Source organism: Rana temporaria, chromosome 3, assembly GCF_905171775.1.
Source record: "Rana temporaria chromosome 3, aRanTem1.1, whole genome shotgun sequence".
Classification (NCBI taxonomy): domain Eukaryota; kingdom Metazoa; phylum Chordata; class Amphibia; order Anura; family Ranidae; genus Rana; species Rana temporaria.
The window spans coordinates 15,836,789-15,860,690 of NC_053491.1; the positions used below are offsets into that span (position 1 = coordinate 15,836,789).

The following is a 23,902-nucleotide window of genomic DNA, read 5'->3' on the forward strand; positions in this document are numbered from 1 at the left end:
ATATCTCTGTCCGTCTGTCTGTAAGCCCAATCACGGGTGAGTGACGTTGGGGGGGGGGGGGGGTGTTTGTGATTTTGCTTGCGCCCCCCTAAAAAAATGGAGCACCAGCCGCCACTGTGTGACATACTATATTATGGGCAGACTCCATGGACTACTCAGTCTTTTTCTGCCGTCACTTTTCTATGTTTCCAATTTTTCTTTTTTATGTCATTCAAAAAGATGTAGAAGAAAGGCACTAGATAGATCCAATTCTAGGGTTTGATACCTGTACCGTTCCATGTCAAGCTTGTTTCCTATAAGCAGAACCGGGTTCTCATGTACGGCTCCTTTGTTATACTGAGAGATGATCTCCAAGTATTGAAGGCAGCTCTCAAAGCTCTTCTTGTTATCAATGCTGTACACCACTAGGAAGGCATTGGCCCAGGCTAAGTACCGTTCAGGATTCACTGGCCCGTCCTAAAACAAATGGAAAATAGTATTTAGCATGGAATAATGGATACATTTGAGAAGTAAAGTATGGTAAATAAGTACAACTTAAAGCACACCTGATAAAAATGAACAAACTGGCTATGTATATTTATACAGGACACCCCGCTATGACTGCAGGATATGCATAGGGAGGGACGCCCCCGTTGCTTTGCAGCATGTACCCTGTTTCTCCGAAAATAAGCCCTACCCCGAAAATAAGACCTAGCGTGAGTTTCTGGGATGGTTGCAATATAAGCCCTACCCCAAAAATAAGCCCTAGTTAAAGTCCTTGTAAAAACATGTAATCCGTTCTGTAAAAAGATTATATAATGTGCAGTGTGTCTCCCTTTTGTAACTTTATTGTGGAAAATACCTTATTTACAGCACTGCTGGGCGCTCACGTGACCCGCCAGAGCTCTTCTCCTCTCCTCCCAGCTGTTTTTTTTTTTCAATAAAACTTTATCAAGCCCCTCCCACTGCAGTACTCAGAGTGAGGCTGACGTCATTGGGGATCTTGGCCCCTCCCTCTGCAGTATTTGGAGTAGGGAAGAAAGGCTCCAGCGGCTCACGTGAGCGGCACTGTAAGTAAGGTATTTTCCACAATAATGTTACACAAGGAGACACACTGCACATGATATTATCTTTTTACAGAACGGATTACATCATTTTATAAGGTCTTTAAACAAAGATTTATTTTTGGGATTACAGAATTTCACAATGCTAACTCCAGAGCTGACAGGGGGAGAAACTTTTTTGTACATACCATAAATAAATAAGACATCCCCTGAAAATAAGCCCTAGTGTGTTTTTTGTAGCCAGAATTAATATAAGACCCCATCTTATTTTCGGGGAAACACGGTATGTACCAAAAACCCCAAAGAGTTCTATGCAAATCTAGACTTTTCAGAATGTCGAGCTTTAGCGCATCTCTATTGCATCCCAGAATACATCATGATTGATTCTCAATGGCCCAGATTCTCGTATATATGGGCGTAAAACTGTGCGGGCGTAACGTATCTGATTTACGTTACGCCGCCGCAAGTTTTACAGGCAAGTGCTTTATTCACAAAGAACTTGCCTGTAAAGTTGCGGCGGCGTAGCGTAAATCACCCGGCGCAAGCCCGCCTAATTCAAATTAGCCGGGTAGGGGGCGTGGAGCATTTAAATTAGGTGCGTTCCTGCGCCGAACGCACTGCGCATGGGCCGTCCGGAAAATATCCCAGGGTGCATTGCTCCAAATGACGTCGCAAGTACGTCATTGGTTTCTACGTGAACGTAAATGGCGTCCAGCCCCATTCACGGACGACTTACGCAAACAACGTAAATTTTGAAAATTTCGACGCGGGAACGACGGCCATACTTAACATTGGTTGCCCCTCATATAGCAGGGGCAACTTTACGCCGCGCAAAACTAACGTAAACGTCGTAACTTCACTGCGTCGACCGCGCGTACGTTCGGGAATTCGCGTATCTAGCTAATTTGCATACTCGACGGGGAAAACGACGGAGGCGACACCTAGCGGCAAAAAAAAAATTGCATTTAAGATCCGACAGCGTAAGAGCCTTACACCTGTCGGATCTAATGGTTATCTATGCGTAACTGATTCTAAGAATCAGTCGCATAGATACGACGGCCCAGATTAGGACTTACGACGGCGTACATTGCGTTGCGCCGTCGTAAGCCCTTTGAGAATCTGGGCCAATATGTTTTTGAGGCACCTGCATTGCCAGGGCGGGTGCAAGGATTTTTGACACCTTAGGCGACCCTCATTTTGCAGCCCCCCTCCGGCTCCACCCCTGACCCCACCCCCTTTGCCCTGCCCATGTATACTGCCCATGTATACCCCGCCTTTTTAATGAATCATCCATCAAATGCAAACCACCAGCGCCCATCAATGCAGCCTCACCAGCACCCATCAAATGCAGCCTCACCAGTGCCCATGAATGCAGCCTCACCAGCGCCCATCAAATGCAGCCTCACCAGTGCCCATCAAATGCAGCCTCACAAGCACCCATCAAATGCAGCCTCACCAATGCCCATCAATGCAGCCTCACCAGCACCCATCAAATGCAGCCTCACCAGCGCCCATCAAATGCAGCCTCATCAGTGCCCATCAATGCAGCCTCACCAGCACCCATCAAATGCATCGGGAACAGTGGACCCGATCGCTGCCAGTGTCCCACGTTCGGGTCACAGAGAGGAAGAACGGGGAGAGGTAAGTGTAAACAAACCTCTCCCCGTGCTTCCTAGTGAGCCTGTCATAGGGAACGACAATCAGTGATGTCACACGCCAAGCCACGCCCCACACAGTAAGAATCACACATTAGGGCACACTTAACCCGTAGAGCGCTCCCTTCTGGTTAACCCAGGGCTCGACAAATCCCGGTTCGCCAGGTCGCCATGGCGACTAGAAATAGTGTCCTGGCGACTTGGCTTTTTTTTGTGAGCTGGCGCCATCTGGTGGTGGCCGTTGGTATTACAAGTTAAGCATTACAAGTTAAACAGCAATTCTAATGTAATTTTTCACTATTTTCCACTGCCATCTTCTTCCCTCTAATTAGAACCCCCAAAACGTTATATATATTTTTTATCCTAACACCCTAGAGAATAAAATGGCTATCGTTGCAATACTTTCTGTCACGCCGTATTTGCGCAGCGGTCTTACAAGCGCACTATTTTGTGAAAAAATTAAACTTTTTTTAATTAAAAAATAAGACAACAGTAAAGTTATCCCCATTTTTTTTAATATTATGAAAGATAATGTTACGCCGAGTAAATTCATACCCAACATGTCACGCTTCAAAATTACGTCGGCTCGTGGAATGGCGACAAACTTTTACCCTTTAAAATCTTCATAGGCAACGTTTAAAAAAATCTACAGGTTGCATGTTTTGAGTTACAGAGGAGGTCTAGGGCTAGAATTATTGCTCTCGCTCTACCAATCGCGGCAATACCTCACATGTGTGGTTTGAACACCGTTTACATATGCAGGCGCTGCTCACGTATGTGTTAGCTTCTGCGCGCAAGCTCGGCGGGACGGGGCGCGTTTTCTGGCTCCTAACTTTTTTACCTGGCTCCTAGATTCCAAGCAAATTTGCGCAAACCAATTAATAAACGCTTATTGTGATTTTTTTTACCAAAAATAGGTAGAAGAATACGTATCGGCCTGAACTGAGGAAAAAACATTTTTTATATATTTTTTGGGGATATTTATCATAGCAAAAAGTAAAAAATATTGCATTTTTTTCAAAATTGTCGCTCTTTTTTTGTTTATAGCGCCAAAAATTAAAACCGCAGAGGTGATCAAATACCACCAAAAGAAAGCTCTATTTGTGGGGAAAAAAGGACGCCAATTTTGTTTGGGAGCCACGTCGCACGACCGCGCAATTGTAAGTTAAAGCGGCGCAGTGCCGAATCGCAAAAAGGGGCCTGGTCCTTTAGCTGCATAATGGTCCGGGGCTGAAGTGGTTAAAGTGCAGAATCATTCGGGGTCAGAGGTGGTCAGTCCCTGGACTAGACAGTGGATTTTGATCCTGTGAGACTATTAAAAAAAAGAAGTTTCTGCTCACAGAATCCTCCGCCGGGGTCAGTGGGTTTGCATAGAAGTCGCACATCTCATGCTCCGATTGGCTTACATTTTCAGCGAATACCGAGAGATCCTTGTGGTTTTTAACTCACTTCAAAGACCCCCTTTGAATGCGATGAAGAGCTGAGCTCAAAGGACTCATTGTCTGGTCCGGGATCCTTCTGTCCTACAACCTGAGCAGAGTGTGCCACATACCAGGCTGTTCATGCCCACAAAGCGGCATCTGTCTACAAAAATGCCGAGAACGCGATTAAAGCGTCTTGTCCGGAGATGAGTGCCGTGAGAGTCAGCGACCCGTCTGTCCCGGTTCCCATTGTCCATAGAAGGCAGATACTTGGCAGAACATGTGATATGACGGGAGGATAGAGAGGGGGAATAAAAGCTGGCCAGTTAATAGATGATGCATCTTCCCTACAGGGCCGCCATCAGGAATTTAGGGGCCCCTGACACAGCTTCAGGCATGGGCCCCCTGGAGCAGAGAACCCGGGGGGGGGGGGGGGGGTGTTGCCGGTCGCAAATTCAGAAGCGGGGGAGAGTGTCGCAAGTTGAGAAGCGGGGAGAATGGAGAAGCTGGTGGGGGGCTGCCGCTGCGAATTAGGGTCCGGGGGGCTTTGGGTGCTGACGAATAAAATAAAAATAAAGGGGGATGCCATCCGGGGCCCTGGGGACCACCGGGCCCCTTAGAGGTCGGGAAGGGGGGTTTAGGTGCTGACTAAAAAAAAAAGGGGGGGGATGCCATCCGGGTCCCTGGGGACCACCGGGCCCTCTAGAGGTCAGATGGGGGCTTTGGGTGCTGACGAAAAAAAACATTTTTTAATTGTTATTTTTTTTTAAAAAGGGGGATGCCATCCGGGCCCCGTAGAGGTTGGGGGGGCTTTGGGTGCTGACAAACAAAAAAAAGGGGGATGCCATCCGGGGCCCTTAGAGGTTGGGGGGCTTTGGGTGCAGATAAACAAAAAAAAAGGGGGATGCCATCCGGGCCCCTTAGAGGTTGGGGGGGGCTTTGGGTGCTGACAAACAAAAAAAAAAGGGGGATGCCATCCGGGGCCCAGGGGCATCAGTGCTGCCCATCAGTGTTCATCAGTGCAGCCTATCAGTGTTCATCAGTGCAGCCTATCAGTGTTCATCAGTGCTGCCTATCAGTGTTCATCAGTGCTGCCTATCAGTGTTCATCAGTGCTGCCTATCAGTGTTCATCAGTGCAGCCTATCAGTGTTCATTAGTGCAGCCTATCAGTGTTCATCAGTGCAGCCTATCAGTGTTCATTAGTGCCACCTATCAGTGTTCATCAGTGCTGCCTATCAGTGTTCATCAGTGCTGCCTATCAGTGTTCATCAGTGCAGCCTATCAGTGTTCATTAGTGCCACCTATCAGTGTTCATCAATGCAGCCTATCAGGGTTCATCGGTGCAGCCTATCAGTGTTCATCAGTGCAGCCTATCAGTGTTCATCAGTGCAGCCTATCAGTGTCCATTAGTGATGGCTATCAGTGCAGCCTATCAGTGCTCATCAGTGCAGCCTATCAGTGCCCATCAGTGCAGCCTACCCCCTGCGCACGCATTGAGTGCGCTCTGTCACTGCTCGGTCCTGATTATCAGTGCAGCCCCATCAGTGCCAATCAGTGCGGCCTATCAGTGTTCATAAGTGCAGCCTATCAGTGCCCATCAGTGCAGACTATCAGTGCTAGCTATCAGTACCCATCAGTGCAGCCTATCAGTGTCCATCAGTGCTGGCTATCTTTTTTCATTTGTATAACAATACTAAATCACCAATCATCAAAGACTGAAAATTATGGGAAAAATTGTTAGTTTCTGTTAGAAAATTTTGTAAAAAAGTAATTTTTCTCCTTCACTGATGTGCACTGATGAGGAGGCACTAATATGCAGCACTAATGAGCACTGATAGGCGGCACTGATAGGCGGCACATATGGGCAATGATAGGTGGCACTGAAACTTTAATATTAACCCAAATCTGCCTCCTACTTGTTGGTGATATAATGCTTCTATGGGGACATGATATCACATTTATTGGGAATGCCCTAAAATACAAAGCTTTTAAAGCATGAATACATGTGTGCACTCCAACCCACCATGTATGGAAAGGGTTGGCATATGGACACCATAATGACATCCATAGGCGCGCACACAGGGTGTGCCAGGTGTGTCTGGGCACACCCTAATCACCCTGTGCTGCGCAGATTCCCCCTGCTGCTTGGCTGCAGAGAAAGAGACTGGGGAATCTCTGCCCTCAGTCCCTTTCTCTCAGGCCCCGTACACACGACAGAGTTTCTCGGCAGAATTCAGCGAGAAACTCGTCGAGAAAATAGAGAACATGTTCTCTATTTTCTCGTTGTTCTATGGGAGAACTCGGCCCGCCGAGCTCCTCGGCGGCTTCAGGGCTGAACTCGCCGAGGAACTCGATGTGTTTGGCACGTCGAGTTCCTCGGCCGTGTGTAGGGGGCCTCAGAAGTCAAAAGTGAGACATCAGGGGTCTGCCTGGATCCCTGATATTTCACCAAAGCCCCCCAATGGGGCTCCTTAACCACTTCCGGACCGCCGCATGTACATATACGTCGGCAGAATGGCACGGACAGGCACATTGGCGTACATGTACGTCCCTGCCTAGACATGGGTCGGGGGTCCGATCGGGACCCCCCCCTCCGGTACATGTGGCGGTTCCCGTGGCTTCAGGAGCGATCCAGGACGACGGCACGGCTATTCGTTTATAGCTGCCCCCTCGCGATCGCTCCCCGGAGCTGAAGAACGGGGAGAGCCGTATGTAAACGCGGCTTAGTTGTGCTTCACTATGGCGGCTGCATCGATCGAGTGATCCCTTTTATAGGGAGACTCGATCGATGACGTCAGACCTACAGCCACACCCCCCTACAGTTGTAAACACACACTAGGTGAACCCTAACTCCTACAGCGCCCCCTGTGGTTAACTCCCAAACTGCAACTGTAATTTTCACAATAAACAATGCAATTTAAATGCATTTTTTGCTGTGAAAATGACAATGGTCCCAAAAATGTGTCAAAATTGTCCGAAGTGTCCGCCATAATGTCGCAGTCACGTAAAAAAACGCTGATCGCTGCCATTAGTAGTAAAAAAAAAAAAAAAAAAAAAACTATCCCCTATTTTGTAAACGCTATAAATTTTGCGCAAACCAACCGATAAACGCTTATTGCGATTTTTTTTAACAAAAATATGCAGAAGAATACGTATCGGCCTAAACTGAGGAAAAAAATTTTTATATATGTTTTTTGGGGTCATTTATTATAGCAAAAAGTAAAAAATATTGAATTTTTTTCAAAATTGTCGCTCTATTTTTGTTTATAGCGCAAAGAATAAAAAACGCAGAGGTGATCAAATACCACCAAAAGAAAGCTCTATTTGTGGGAAAAAAAGGACGCCAATTTTGTTTGGGAGCCACGTCGCACGACCGCGCAATTGTCTGTTAAAGCGACGCAGTGCCGAATTGTAAAAACCCCTTGGGTCATTTAGCAGCATATTGGTCCGGGGCTTAAGTGGTTAAAAAAAAAATATGTAAAAATAAAAAAAACATTGTAAAAAAAAAATAATAATAAAATAAGTAAATAAATAATAATAAAAAAATAAAATTGTGAAAGAGTAAAAATAAACAAATAATTAAAATAAACTATTGACACCAATCTCTGCCCTACTGACACTGTCATATATTTTTATATATATATATATATATATATATATATATATATATATATATATATATATATACACACACACATTATACATATATACAGACACATGTGAGTTTGAGCTTTGGGCGCACACCCTTATACAATAGGCTGCGCACACCTATGATGACATCATCCCTATCTCTAGGAAGGTGAAAAATAAAACAAGAGCAATGTGACTCGGGACGAAGGTCCATTCCTATAGCAATTCACATACATTGACTGATGACATGATTAAAGCGGAGTTCCACCCAGGAAAACAACATTTGGCCAAAAGTATTAAAAAAATAAAATAAAATAAAAGTGAAAAAAAAAAAAAATTATACTCACCCGAAATACCTGTTGCTATGCGGAAGTCCGTAATCTGCCTCTTCGGCACCGCGGAATGTTTTCTTCTTCTTCTTCTCCTAGTGAATGGGGCGCGCTGCTTTCTGGGAACTGTGTGTGTTCTCAGAGAGCAGCCGCCCATTCACAAGCCGGCACGAGACTCACACAGGCGTAGTAGGAAATGGGCAGTGAAGCCGTAAGGCTTCACTGCCTGTTTCCCCTAGTGTGAATGGCGGCGCGGGACCTGCATCGATCGTGGGATCGGCATCGGGGGGGGGCCATCAGCGCGGGCACGTAGGACAAGGTAAGTGTCCTTAGTAAATGTCAGCAGCTACACTGTTAGTAGCTGCTGACTTTAAAAAAAATAATAATTGCGGGTGGAATCCCGCTTTAACTCCTTGTTGCCTTCAGTACACAAATATGCTCTCAGCAGGTGGGGCATAACGCAGAGAGGCCGAATACTTGCGTACCAGGATCTAAACACAGTTGCGCCGAGATTGCGCTCTCCTGCGAACTTCCGAGACAGTCACAGGCAGCTAATTCGAAAGCTCCCGATTGCAAGTAGTGATCGGGAGCTTTCCGATCATCTGACTGCTGTGACAGCCAATAATGGCGGTCACATGATCATAAACCCCGCCCCCCCATTTTTGTCAAAATTTGGGAAATTGTTCTTGTGTGAGATATTGATTAAAATCTTACTTTTCAATAGGGGTGTACTAATTTTTGCTGAGCATTGTATATATATATATATATATATATATATATATATATATATACTGTATTTGTAATTAATTTGAGGACAGCAGCGACCCACATATGATATAGCACAAATAAATCTTATTTTGCACAAGCATTTCTTCACACTTTTTTCTTCTAAAGTACCGTATATACCCGAATATAAGCCGAAGCACCTAATTTTAACACAAAAAAATGGGAAAACGTATTGACTCGAGTATAAGCCTAGGGTGCCCATCTGCATGCCTCACTGTGCCTCCCTTTGCCTCACTGTGTCCATGTGCATGCCTCACTGTGTCCATGCCTCACTGTGCCCATGCCTCATTGTGTCTCACTGTGCCCATGCTTCACTGTGCCCATGCTTCACTGTGTCCATGCTTCACTGTGCCCATGCTTCACTGTGTCCATGCTTCACTGTGCCTCACTGTGCCCATGCCTCACTGTGCCCATGCCTTACTGTGTCCATGCTTCACTGTGCCTCACTTTGCCCATGCTTCACTGTGCCCATGCTTCACTGTGCCCATGCCTCTGTGCCCAAGCTTCACTATGTCCATGACTAGACTTACGTTTAACATGGGAGTCTATGGAAGGGGTGCCCGGCTTTGAAAAATCGGTGTTCCCCCCCGGCCGTAGGTCTCCCAGACAGCAAATGTTGCAAATTTGTAGAGGAAGAGTGGGGCTACATGCGTGCCAAGTTTGGGGGTCCAGGGGACCTAAGGTCGACCGGTACCGGTTCCCCAAATTTACCGGAGAAATTACCGGTTAACATGGGAGTCTATGGAAGGGGTGCCCGACTTTGAAAAATCGGTGCTCCCCGGCCGTAGGTCCCCCGGACAACAAACTTTGCACACTTATAGAGGAAGAGTGGGGCTATATGTGTTCCAAGTTTGGGGTCCAGTACCGGGTCACCAAAGTCCGGAAGATCAGGCGCAAAACGGTGACTAGAGTATAAGCCGGGGGAGGGGGGGGGCATTTTCAGCACAAAAAAATTAGCTGAAAACTCGGCTTATACTCGAGTATATACGGTACTACATATACTTTGTCCCATCAGAAACTAAATAATGTAGCAAAAAGTTAGAAATATCAGTAATGAGACTAGTTTAGGGAATCCTTTATCTGCATCAGTCCCTCGCAGGGCTGGACTGGGACAGAAATTTGGCCCTGGACTTCATTCAGACTGGCCCACTTTGACAGGTCTCTCCCACAGCGGCCGGACAAATCCTGCACCCCCCCGGCCACCCAAGCCCCCTCTCCCCCTTCACTAGCCACTAGCCGTTTTACTTTATTAGAGTAGAACAGCTGGTACTGGTACCAGTGGGAAAGCTAGACTTTATTTCACCCGGGGCAAAGAATCAGTTTGGTGCCCCCCCTTATGGGACAAGATTAGGCAGAAGTGAGAAACTCCCAGGCCGCTGTCACTGAAGCCGGCCCACTGAGCCATCGGCCCACCGGGAAACTCCCTGTAGTCCCAATGGCCAGTCCATCCCTGGTCCCTCGGCTCTTTTACTCACTTGATCGGCTGTGTCCATGACTCGTACGAGAACCGGTTGCTGGTCCACCACTTCTTCTGAGCTGTATGTGTCCTCTGTAACATAAAGAATGACATACAACGGGACGTAAGAACTTTGCTGTCCGAGTGTAATGTGTTAAACTACTTACATACTACTTTCAATGGGACTCCAGGGTCTTTAACCACTTGCCGACCGGCTAACGCCGATATACATCGGCAGAATGGCACAGCTGTGCAAAGCAACGTGCCTGTACGTCGATTTGAATTTTGCCGCCATGCGGGCGCGCGCACCCGCCGCATGCTCCGTGAGCGTGCCAGAGGGTCCCGCGGACTCGATGTCCGCCGGGTGCCTGCGATCGTCTCACAGAGAGGCAGAACGGGGAGATGCCTATGTAAACAAGGCATTTCCCTGTTCTGCCTAGCAACGTGACAGAGATCTACTGCTCCCTGTCATCGGGAGCAGAGATCTCTGTCATGTTCTAGGTAGCCCACCCCCCCCCAGAGTTAGAATCACTCCCTAGGAGACCCTTAACCCCTTCCTCGCCCCCTAGCGTTTAACCCCTTCCCTGTCAGTGTCATTTACACAATAATCAGTGCATTTTTTATAGCAGCAATCGCTGTATAAATGACAGTGGTCCCAAAATTGGGTCAAAAGTGTCCGCCATAATGTCGCAGTCACGATAAAAATCGCAGATCGTCGCCAATCCTAATAAAAATATATATTTTAAAAATGCCATAAAACTATCCCCTATTTTGTAGATGCTATGGGGTAGATTCAGGAAAGATTTACGCTGGCGTATCCATAGATACGCCGCGTAATTCCAAAGCTGCGCCGGCGTATCTATTTTCTGTATTCAGAAAGCTAGATACGCCGACATTAGCCTAAGATACGACTGGCATAAGTCTCTTATGTCGTCGTATCTTAGGGTGCATTCTCACGCTGGCCGCTAGGTGGCGCTTCTGTAGTTGTCAGCGTAGAGTACGCAAATTACATACTTACGCCGATTCACAAACGTACATGCGCCCGGCGTTCGTTTTTTACGTCGTTTGCGTTAAGGCTTTTTCGGCGAAAGGCTGCTCCTGCTTTTAGGAGGAGCAGCCAATGTTAAGTATGGACGTTGTTCCCGCGTCGCGATTTGAAAATTTTTACGTCGTTTGCGTAAGTCGTCCGTGAATGACGCTGGACGCCATTTACATTCACGTCGAAACCAATGACGTCCTTGCAACGTCATTTACCGCAATGCACGTCGGGAAATTTTAGGGACGGCACATGCGCAGTACGTTCGGCACGGGAACGCGCCTAATTTAAATGATCCACGCCCCCTACCGGATCATTTGAATTACGCGCGCTTACGCCGGCCCCTTTTACGCTACGCCGCCGTAAATTAAGGAGCAAGTGCTTCGTGAATACATCGCTTGCTCCTGTAATTTACGGCGGCGTAGTGTAAAGACGATACCCTGCGCCGCCGTATCAGTGCGCGCCCCTACCTGAATCTACCCCTATAACTTTTGTGCAAACCAATCAATATACGCTTATTGCGATTTTTTCCCAAAAATATGTAGAAGAATCAGCCTAAACTGTGTCCATGCCTCATACGTAGCACTACCCCCGGAGGAGCTGCTGGTTTGTTTTGGGTGGCACATTTACCTCGTGGCTCTCCGAATTCCTAGGGGTGTGTGGTGCATATAGCAGTAGTAACGGAATGTCCACGACAGATGTCTTTTGCTGTGCTCTTTATTACCCAGCCGGGTAAAAACGATAAAACTTGTGGTGAAGAAGGTAGAGTTGAAAGGAGAAGAAGAATAGCAAATTTAGGCGTAGCAATAGGGAAACAGTCTTGCTCCCACGTGTAACACTTCTTGCGCCACTCCTGCATGAGTGGAAAATAGCATACCTGGACAGGCCTCTCTCACTGACCTGGCAGCCAGAGTATCGCTCGAACTTTTAAGGAAAAGTCTCTGCCAGGGCCGATCCTAGGCAGGGTGCGCCGGGTGCTTTGCAGCCAGACGCCTGCAGAGGTGGGGGCGCCAAAGTGCCAGAGTTCTCTCCTGCTTCTGGCAGTGCTCGGGGGAGGGGCCGCTCCTCTTCCTGACACGAGGGTTCTAGTTTTCAGTGGCTGCTGAATGCTGATGTGCAGGAATGAATTCCTAACACTGGGAATCTGGGATCCCACACTGTCTCTACCAACTCCAGTTGGAATGCCTCCCCCTCCTATCTCTATCTTGGGCTGCAGAGAGAACCTAGGTGAGTCACAGTGTTCAGTGTGCTGGAGGATGGCATCACCAGCATCCCTTTACACGTGCTCTGGGCTACCCCTGCTCTAGATGTTTTATGGCATGATAGATTGCATAGGATACACAGCCCCTGTCCCTTCCTGCACCTCAGTAGTCCATCTACAGATGTGATGTATAATGAGATGTACTAAGAGCTCTTTCACACTGACAGTGCAGGGGCGTCGGCAGCAAGGCGCCGCTAGTTTTAGCAGCGCTTTACCGTAGTTTTAGAGGTACTTTTAGCCCCCACTCGTGGCCAACTGGCGCTTTGCAGGCGCTGACCATTGGTTTCAATGGGCAGGGGCACTTTAGGAGCGGTGTATACACACACTAACGTGCATCAAAGAAGCTACTTGCAGGACATTTTTTGACGTCCTGACAGCGCACCACTCCAGTTTGAATGCACCTGGGCTCTCACACTTTTGTTTATTGTTAAGAGATCATGTAAGGATCCCAGGGTAATGAAGACTTCATGGGGGAGCATTTCTGTGGTTGAGCCGTTGCCATATAAACATGTGTGAAGGGGAGGAGTTAGTAAAATGACCACGCCCATGTGGGGGCGCCAGAAATATTTCTGCACCCAGGCTCCTGTGACCCTAGGATCGGCCCTGGTCTCTGCCACAGACCCTCCTGGAATGAACTGGAACCTTTTGGGATAAGTCTCTGCCACAGGCCCTCCTGGAATGGATTCAGTAAGAAACCTCTGCCACAGACCCTCCTGATTGTGATTACGGAGATAAACCTCCTTGGTAGAATTACACCTGGGTCTCCTTCAAGTTGCTTTCAGGTAACGACTGACAGGTGACCAGCCTCTCAGTGTACGGATACCTTGATCCACGGTGGTTTGTCGAGATCCTATTGGATCGCCAGCCTCTCATTGGCTCTCCTCAGATGGACTCCCCACCGAACAGCTATAACGCTTGGGATCTTCAGGATTGGGAACCCAGTCGACCACTGGGTTCCCTGCCACAGCTCAAATGTTCCAGACCAACATGGTCCCGGAACCAGGAACTCCGCGTGGCACGCGCGCCCCGGCCCGGTAGGCCATAACGCCGGGGCGCAGAAACCCTAAAGGTGGATGCCGCACTCGAAGAAGAAAACCCAGAACTAATGGCGTCTGCCCCATAAATACCCTCCCCCAGCATGCACAGCGAGGCCTAACCCTCCCGATTGGCTGCTGGGGAAGAGCACCCAAACCTTGACTCCACTGCTGCCACCTACTGTCCTGGGGTGGGAAGAGCACCCCAGCAACAACAGAATAAGCCCACAGCACAGCCAAGCTGAGACAGAGACCCTATTTGACAGAGACCCACATTAACCAGATCAACTAACACTCTGATCTCCCTCTAAATTTAAATAGCACTGGTACTTTGAAGTAACCAGGCGCTACATATATATTTTTGGGGGATATTTATTATACCAAAAAGTTAAAAATATTGCTTTTTTTTTTAAATTGTTGCTCTTTTTTTGTTTATAGCGCAAAAAATAAAAACCGCAGCGGTGATCAAATACCACCAAAAGAAAGCTCTATTTGTGGGGAAAAAAAGGCCAATTTTGTTTGGTGCCACGTCACACGACAGCGCAATTTTCAATTAAAACGGCGCAGTGCCAAATCGCAAAAAGTGCTCTGGTCAGGAAGGGGGTAAATTCTTCCGGGGCTGAAGTGGTTAAGGATGCTACAGAATTTCTAGTTGGCTTTCATTTCTCTTTTGTCTTCAATGAGGTGATGGTCTGACCCAGTGCGGTTCCAGCACCATCCACCTATCTCTCTACAAAAGGACATCCCGACAGAACTTCCATTTCTTCCCCTACATCAGGGGCGTACATAAAGGGGTCACAGGGGTCACCATTGTGATCCGGCCCCATTCTCCAGGGGGGCCGTGTGGTCCCCCTGTACAACCTAAAAAAATAAAATAAAATTGGCCCTTTAATAAAAAATAAAATAGAAATATATTAAAAAATATTTTTTTTTTTAATAAAAAATAAATAAAAAAATGGGGGGTTGCCATCTGGGGCCATGGGAACCTCCGGACCCCTTACATGTTTACTGCCTGTACCCCCCTGATGGTGGCCCTGACCACAACATACAGGGATATACAAGTGGATAAAAAAACCAAAACAAAGCTAATGGACTGTTCATTGTCTTGGAGTGTCTGGGAAGTGAATGGCGGGCTGGGCAGGGTGACAGGTGGACCACAATATCCAGCAGTCCCTACGAGGGTACCACTTTTTTAGGCTTGGGAATGTTTGTAAAATATACAAGATTACAGTAGCCTCCGGTATATAATAATAGAGAGAATTTCCGCTCCCACATACATAGATCCCTCGAATCAGAAGACATCTGGAAAGACAGGAGTCCCGGGAAACGGTTAATCCATTTAGCTGAAGATGAATGTTGGACTGAATTTTAGCGCCCTGAGAAAAATGAATTCTATTTCTTAGGAGAAGTGTTTGAACCGACGGAGAGAAAACATTCTCTTCCCGGGTCCTGTCTGGGCACTTGAAGCTTTTAGCAAGTATCAGAAAGAGATTCATATCTCCTTAATCTCCGCCATTAATCAGTCCCGATTCCCGACCGAGTCCTGCGTCTTGTCACGTTAATGAAGACAATTATTCCCATTAGACGGAGTCCAGATAACTCCTCGTGTCCACAAACACTCCAAGATCTCTGGCACGGCTTTCCTTCTAAATGGAACACATTTTCCAACTTACATCCCAGCAGCCATGTCAAGCGCTCTCCAAGTTTTGGCGGAGACAACCTTAGTTGGAATATGGCAGACTGGAATTCTACAGGATGATGATGCATTAAAGCAGAACTAAACTCTCTCAATCAACATGGACTATATTTACTTCTCATGCAGCTAGCATTAGTAAATAGATAGGAAGGTATATTATATTTACCGTATTTATCGGCGTATACTAGGGGTGCAACGGATCAAAAAACTCACGGATCGGATCGATCCTCGGATCAGGAGTCACGGATCGGATCGTTTTCGGATCAGTAAAAAAAAAAAAACACACAAGACAAACATAAGTTTGCCCCCCACTAGTCACTGTAATGTCCACCATTGTCCCCCCACTCGCCATCACCATCACTGTTCCAGTCCAACATTGCCCCCACACTAGTTAACAGTAACACACTGTAATAGGTAATAGCCATTTTTCCCACTGTATTATAGCAAGCATTGCCCCCACACTAGTAAACAGTAACACTAAGGCCTCGTACACACGACCAGTTTCCTCGGCAGAATTCAGCTTCCGACCGAGTTTCTGGCTGAATTCTGCCGAGGAAACTGGTCGTGTGTACACTTTCGGCCGAGGAAGCCGACGAGGAGCTCGGCGAGGAAATAGAGAACATGTTCTCTATTTCCTCGTTGTTCTATGGGAGCTCTCGTCCCGCCGAGGTCCTCGGCGGCTTCAGTGCTGAACTGGCCGAGGAACTCGATGTGTTTGGCACGTCGAGTTCCTCGGCCGTGTGTACGAGGCTTAAGTGTATAGCCATTTTTCCCACTGTAATAATAGCCATTACATTAGCCAACAACATGAATCAACTCACTGTACTCGGTCTCATGCAGAGTCACAGCGCGCTCTTGCAGAATAGAAAAGATCCACGAGCAGAGGGAGGGGTGATGACGTCAGCGCGCACCGCCGCCGGGTGTACCAAGATGCCCGACTGCTCAGGAACTAGGCCGAAGCTGCGGCCTTTCCTTAGGCCGAAGCCGCGGCCTTTCCTAAGGCCGCGGTGCGCTCCGCGGATCGCATTCTGTGCCGATCCGAACAGGTCGACCTGTACGGATCGCGGATCGGGCACGATCCATTGCACCCCTAGCGTATACTGCGCACTTTTTTCCCCTTAAAATCAGGGGGAAATCGTGGTTGCGTGATATACGCCGATCCCCACTGTCTCTGAGTGCCGCAGCCTAGAGCCGAGCCGAGTGTACTGCGCAACCGGCTAGGCTTAGCCATGCTCGGCTCCGCCCGCCGCAGCCTAGAGCCGAACCGAGCGTACTGTGCACTCGGCTAGGCTCGGCCAAGCTCGGCTCCGCCCGCAGCCACGCGAGAGGAGCCGAGACAATCCGAGAGGAGCCGAACACACAGGAAATCCTTCTCCTCTCGGCTCGGCCGAGGCGCCAAATCCAAAAACAAACACCGCTGGAACCCCGGGCAAGGTGCGGATGGACTCGCAGACAGACACCCACAAGGCTGGATGGACCCCGCACAAGGAAGTCGCAGACGGACACCCACAAGGCTGGACAGACCCCAGATGGACGCCGGACAAGGTCACCAATGGACGCAGAGCAAAAATGTAAGTTTTTTTTTCCTTCAACTACCTTTCTAAGCTTGGGGTGCACGTTATACTCCGGCGCGCGGTATACCCCGATAAATACGGTACTTACACATCCCAATGTAGCACCCTGGAGTTTAGTCAGGGAGCTCCTCACAGATTTACTTACCAGGAGCAGGGCCATCTTAATAGCATTATGGCCCTCTGGGCAAAGTAATGCACTGGAGCCCCTACCAACCTGTCCCAATTTACGCACCTACTCTCAAGAATTAAAGTATAAATAGTTGATAGAATTAAACATACCGTATATACACGAGTATAAGCCAAGTTTTTTTAGCCCTTTTTTAGGGCTGAAAATACACCCCTCGGCTTATACTCAAGTCAGTGTACCTGAATTCTTGACAGGCGTCGCAGCTTCCTCCTGGCGTTCCGTTCCGTGATAGGCATTTGGCACTGTGTTCCGCCTATCACGGAGGTCCTGTCATCCTCGGACAGTTTCCCAGCAGACACTGGGCCAGATTCTCGTAGATCGGCGTATCTTTGCGCGGGCGTAACGTATCCGATTTACGTTACATCTCCGCGACTTAGACGGGCAAGTGCTGTATTCTCAAAGCACTTGCTCCGTAAGTTGTGGCGGCGTAGCGTAAATAGGCCGGCGTAAGCCCGCCTAATTCAAATTTGGAACAGGGGGGCGTGTGTTATGTAAAATAACCATGACCCGACGTGATTGACGTTTTTCACAAACGGCGCATGCGCCGTCTGTGGACATATCCCAGTGTGCATTGCTCCAAATACGCTGCAAGGACGTATTGGTTTTGACGTGAACGTAAATTACGTCCAGCCCCATTCACGGACGACTTACGCAAACGACGTAAAATATTCAAAACTCGACGCGGGAACGACGTCCATACTTAACATAGGATACGCCGCATGTACGCCACCATATAGCAGGGGTAACTTTACGCCGGGAAAAGCCTAACGTAAACGGCGTATCTGTACTGCATCGGCCAGGCGTACGTTCGTGAATTCGCTTATCTAGCTGATTTACATATTTCTAGGTGTAAAGCAGTGTACACGCCCCTAGCAGCCAGCGTAAATATGCAGTTACGATCCGACGGCGTAAGAGACTTACGCCGGTCGGATCTAATAGAAATCTATGCGTAACTGATTCTCTGAATTAGGCGCATAGATACGACGGCACAACTCAGAGGTACGACGGCATATCTGGAGATACGCCGTCGTATCTCCTTTGTGAATCTGGGCCACTGTGTTCAGTGTTCCGCCAATCGCGGACGTCCGTGGATGAAAGAATGTCCGTGATTGGCGGAACACTGAACATAGTGTCTGCTGGGAAACTGAGTCAGAGGATGAGAGGACCTCTGTGATAGGCCGAACACTGAACACAGTGTCAAATGCCTATCACGGATCGCCAGGAAGAAGCCGCAACTTTTAAAAAATGGACGCCTGTCAAGAATTCAGGTACTCGGGCACAGCGAGACTGCAATGGACACAGTGAGGTATGGCACAGTGAGACTGCAATGGGCACAGTGAGGTATGGCACAGTGAGACTGCAATGGGCACAGTGATGTATGGCACAGTGAGGTTGCAGTGGGCACAGTGAGGTTGCTAATGGGCACAGTGAGGTTGCAAATGGGCACAGTGAAGTTGCAAATGGGCATTGTTGACCCTCTTTTCCACTTACAGTAGCTGCATTATTTCTCACCCTAGGCTTATACTTGAGTCAATAAGTTTTCCCAGTTTTTTTGTGGTAAAATTAGGTCCTCGGCTTATACTCGGGTCAGCTTATACTCGAGTATATACGGTAATAAAATTGATTATAAACAATAAGAAAATCAAAGACTAATCAACACAAAGGGCACAGTACAGGGGGAGTCAGGAGGACAGAATACTAGGATCAGGAGTGCACAGTACAGTTTATGGGGCGCTGGCCTGGACATGGCCGTCTCGGGACAGCTTAGTAGAAAGCGTGACTGTCCCGGCAAATTCAGGACAGTTTGCAAGTATGATGTAACGCAAGATCGTGGGGCCCCTATGCACCTGGGGCCCCTGGGCAGTGCCCAGAGGTGCCCATGCATTAAGACAGCCCTGACCAGTAGTTATTCTGGTTGATTGTTAGAGATCCATTGATTTCTCCGTAGGTTTGGCCTTGTTGCACTTTTCTCTTCTACCACTCAGTGGCCGGGTACTTGGTGGTACTAAATATGAGAATGGCAACCCAAGATCAGGTTATATGGGGTATCTCAGCCAATGGGCAGGGGTTTTCTTGAATCCCTTGGCCTGCTGTGAGAGCCTATATATTTGGGTGGAGTGAGGTGATCTACATTCTGTGGCACCTGGACGGCTGATTGGGCCTATACCGGGGGAATCTGGCTGCCAGGCTGTGTGAGGGCCAGTTCAGAAGTAAGATGGCAGCGCAGGGTTGGGATTGTGGCTTGCAGTCCAACCAGATAACCTGTCATGGTTTGAGGTAGAGGTGAAGCTGTCGCCACTGAGGGACCCACCACCATATTACTATGGACTACAGTGTTTGCACTGCAATGGGCTGGGAGATACTGTGGGAAGTTGTTGGGCACTGTAAGGAGCTGGGAGATACTGTGGGAGGTTGTTGGCACTGCAATGGGCTGGGAGATACTGTGGGGGGTTGTTGGGCGCTGTAGGGGGCTGGGAGAAACTGTGGGGGGTTGTTGGGCACTGCAATGAGCTGGGGGTACTGTGGGAGATTGTTGGGCACCGCAGTGAGCTTGGGGTACTGTGGGGGGTTGTTGGGCACGGCAGTGAGCTGGGGGTGCTGTAGGAGATTGTTGGGCACCGCAATGAGCTGGGAGTACAGTAAGGGGTTGTTGGGCACAGGCGTGAGCTGGGGGAACTGTGGGAGGTTGTTGGGCACCGCAGTGAGCTGGGGGTACTGTGATAGATTGTTGGGCACTGGAATGAGCTAAGGGTTCTGTGGGAGATTGGTGGGCACTGGAATGAGCTGGAGGTACTGTGAGGTGTTGTTGGGCACCTCAGTGAGCTGGGGGTACTGTGGGAGATTGGTGGGCACTGGAATGAGCTGGGGGTACTGTGGGTGGGTTGTTGGGCACCTCAGTGAGCTGGGGGTACTGTGGGGGGTTGTTGGGCACCTCAGTGAGCTGGGGGTACAGTGGGGGGTTGTTGGGCACTGCAGTGAGCTGGGGGTACTGTGGGAGATTGGTGGGCACTGGAATGAGCTGGGGGTACTGTGGGGGGTTGTTGGGCACCTCAGTGAGCTGGGGGTACTGTGGGAAAATAGCCCAGTAACATTCCATTTTGCTGGCATTCATACAGAATGAATGTATTTAGTCCCAATAATGTTTGATAACGTGACGGAATATGTTGTCGATAAAAATGCATTCAAGGAGAATTCCCAGTCATAAATGTTCACAAAAACTGGCACATAAATCATATTTTTCCATTCTCATCCACTACAATAAGTAGAATAAAGTAAATTAACTTTGTATTTACATCAATTCCCAGCCTGCTTGTCACTAGACCCAAATGTCATTCTCCCCAAAGCCACCAATGAGAATCCTTCATTAATTTTCACAACTCGCACTGCACAAATGGCAGTTGGAAGATGATTGGTAGCTACAAGCCGCATATATCAGAACCATTACGTAATTCTGTAACTCTAAAACAGAATAGTAAGAGCTTCCTGCCTAGATCAATAAAAATGCACATTTTTGTTTTACTCTAGAATGCCAAATACAATAAAATAGTTTTATATAACCCCCTCTAAAAATGTATTTCTGTGAAAATGAAACCAGAAATGAATTTTGGCTGCAACAACTGAAAAAAGTAATAATTTTGTTATTGTTCTTTGAAAACACAGTACAGTACATTGGGTATATGGCCTGACCGCAGGAGGACTGACACTAATTTAAGTAGTATTTATTAAACCAAAAAAAAATATATATATATTGCAGCTTAGATGTGGTGTCTGCATTCGTTTTCCTTTTAAGGTCACTTTTACATTGTCGTTCCGATTGGATCAGCCTGTTCAGTTTTTCCTATAGACAGGCGGGTTTAACCACTTAACCCCCGGACCATATTGCTGGTCAAAGACCAGAGCACTTTTTGCGATTCAGCACTGCGTCGCTTTAACTGACAATTGCGCGGTTGTGCGACGTGGCTCCCAAACAAAATTGGCGTCTTTTTTTCCCCACAAATAGAGCTTTCTTTTGGTGGTATTTGATTACCTCTGCGATTTTTAGTTTTTGCGCTATAAACAAAAATAGAGCGACAATTTTGAAAAAAAATAATATTTTTTACTTTTTACCATAATAAATATCCCCCAAAAATATCTAAAAAAAAATTTTCCCTCAGTTTAGGCCGATACGTATTCTTCTACATATTTTTTGGAAAAAAAAAAATCGCATTAACCGTTTTTTTGATTGGTTTGCGCAAAAGTTATAGCGTTTACCAAATTTTTTTATTTTTATGGCATTTTCATTAATATTTTTTTTTTTACTAGTAATGGCGGCGATCAGCGATTTTTTTTCGGTACTGCGACATTATGGCGGACACTTTTGACACATTTTTGGGACCATTGGCATTTTTATAGCGATCAGTGCTATAAAAATGCATTGATTACTATAAAAATGCCACTGGCAGGGAAGGGGTTAACACTAGGGGGCGGGAAAGGGGTTAAGTATGTTATTGTATGAATATACAATCCATCATTTCTCCCCCTGACAGGACCGGGAGCTGTGTATTTACACACACAGCTCCCGGTCCTCGCTCTGTAACGAGCGATCGCGCGTGCCCGGCGGTGATCGCGCCTGCCGGGCACACGCACGGGAGTCGGGGGCGAGCGGGGAGCGCCCCTAGTGGCCGCATCGAAACCCGACGTATAGCTACGGGCTCTCGCGCAGGGGAGCCGACCTGCCACCGTATAACTGTGGTGGCTGGTTGGCAAGCAGTTAAACTAAACATGTGGAATTCGATTGGTTCCAAATTACTTTTTTAACAAATTTAGACAAATTCGTTAATTCTGGAATCTCCAAATTAACGAAAACCTGTTTAATTAATTTTTCTGAATATTCGTAAATTTGAATATATCCGAATTAACAAAAGCCCTTTTAACACATTTTTTAGAATAGTTTAAATATATCCAAATTAATGAAAACCCTAATTAATTTTTCCGAATATTTGTAAATTTGGAGAAATCGTAAAATCGAAAATCCGGATATTCGTCAATTTGAAAATTTCGGAAATTTGAAAATTCAAAAAAAACGAAAATGCGAAAATATGAAATAACTAACTAATAATAACTTACTATTAAATTATAGGTATTGGAATTTCCTTTTTAATTTGGCTGTTAGTGAACGTAACGAAGACGAATTTATCAGAAGTTACAAATTATCTGAAATGACGAATGCCGTATCTAAACGAATAGAATGTAACAAAATAATAATAATAAATAACAATAATAATAATAATAATAAAAACGTTTTATTATTATTATTTATTATTAATTTGTTCCGCTCAATTTGTTTAGATGCGGCATTCGTTATTTTGGATAATTCACAACTTTGGATAAATCTGTATTCGTTAGGCTCACTAACAGCCAAATTAGTTAGTTGGTTATTCTTTCGAATTTTCGTATTTTCTTTCGTATTTTTGAATTTACGAATCTTATAATTTTCTAATTTTCAAATTTCCGAATTTAGAATTTTTAGAATTTGCTACATTTCAAATTTTCAAATTTTCGAAATTTCTAATTTTCAAATTTACGAAATTTCAAATTTTCAAATTTACGAATTGCGATCATAACGAATGAACCGGAAAACTGAAAAAGGCAAAAAAACAAATGAAACGAAAATGAACAACCGTATATACTCGAGTATAAGCCGAGTTTTTCAGCCAATTTTTTTGTGCTGAAAATGCCCCCCTCGGCTTATACTTGAGCCACCTTTTTGCAACTGATATCCCGGAATTTGGGGACCCGGTACTGGCCGGCCGTAGGTTCCCCGGACCCCAAACTTGGCACACATGTAGCCTCCTCTATAAGTGTGCAAAGTTTGTTGTCGGGGGAACCTACGGCCGGGAAGCACCGATTTTTAAAAGCCGGGCACCCCTTCTATAGACCCCCTTGTTAAACGGTCATTTCTCCGGTGACTTTGGGGACCCAGTACCGACTGGTCGTAGGTCCCTTGGACCCAGAACTTGGTACACATGTAGCCCAATTTCACCTCTAAAGCCTTGTACACACGTCCGAGGAACTCGACGGGCAAAACACATTGTTTTGCTCGTCGAGTTCCTTGTGAAGCCGCCGAGGATCTCGGCGAGCCAAGTTTCCCCATTGACTAACGAGGAAATAGAGAACATGTTCTCTATTTGGCTCGACGAGTTCCTCGTCGGCTTCCTCGGCCAAAAGTGTACACACGACCGGGTTACTCGGCAGAATACGGCTCCGATCGAGTTTCTGGCTGAATTCTGCCGAGAAACTCGGTCGTGTGTACGGGGCCTAAGTGTGCAAATTTTGTTGTCTGTGGGACCTACAGTTGGGGAGCACCAAATTTTCAAACTGGCACCCCTTCCATAGACTCCCATGTTAAACGTCAGTCTAGTCATGGGCACAGTGAGGCATGGGCACAGTGAGGCATGGGCACAGTGAGGCATGGGCACAGTGAGGCAAAGTGAGGCATGGACACAGTGAGGCATGCAGATGGTCACCCTAGGCTTATACTCGAGTCAATACGTTTTCCCAGTTTTTTTGTGGTAAAATTAGGTGCCTCGGCTTATATTCGGGCCGACTTATACTCGAGTATATACGGTAATTTTTTTGGCAGTGCACCGGTCTAAACAGACTTGTGTCTGTTTACACCCACTTACCTCCGGGTCCAATCAGGCCTGTTAAAAACAAACGGGAGAGGACTCCTTTTCCATTTAGATGAGGCGGATCTGCGGTAGCCGGATGGTGGAGGAGGGATTATGGTGTGGGGTTGTTTTTCAGGGGTTGG

General features: G+C 47.1%; 1 protein-coding gene across 4 annotated transcripts in view; it reads right to left on the reverse strand.

Annotated features, from left to right (window-relative positions):
• The window catches only part of RASL12 (RAS like family 12), a 77,060-nt gene that overhangs the window by 23,877 nt on the left and 29,281 nt on the right, over positions 1-23,902 (reverse strand). For all 4 annotated transcript variants that reach the window (XM_040342301.1, XM_040342298.1, XM_040342299.1 and 1 more), the window contains exons 4-5: positions 10,341-10,414; positions 266-456 (exon numbers count right to left, since the gene is read on the reverse strand). In XM_040342301.1, the coding sequence (XP_040198235.1) occupies positions 266-456; positions 10,341-10,414 (265 nt within the window). The remainder of the gene's footprint in view (positions 1-265; positions 457-10,340; positions 10,415-23,902) is intronic.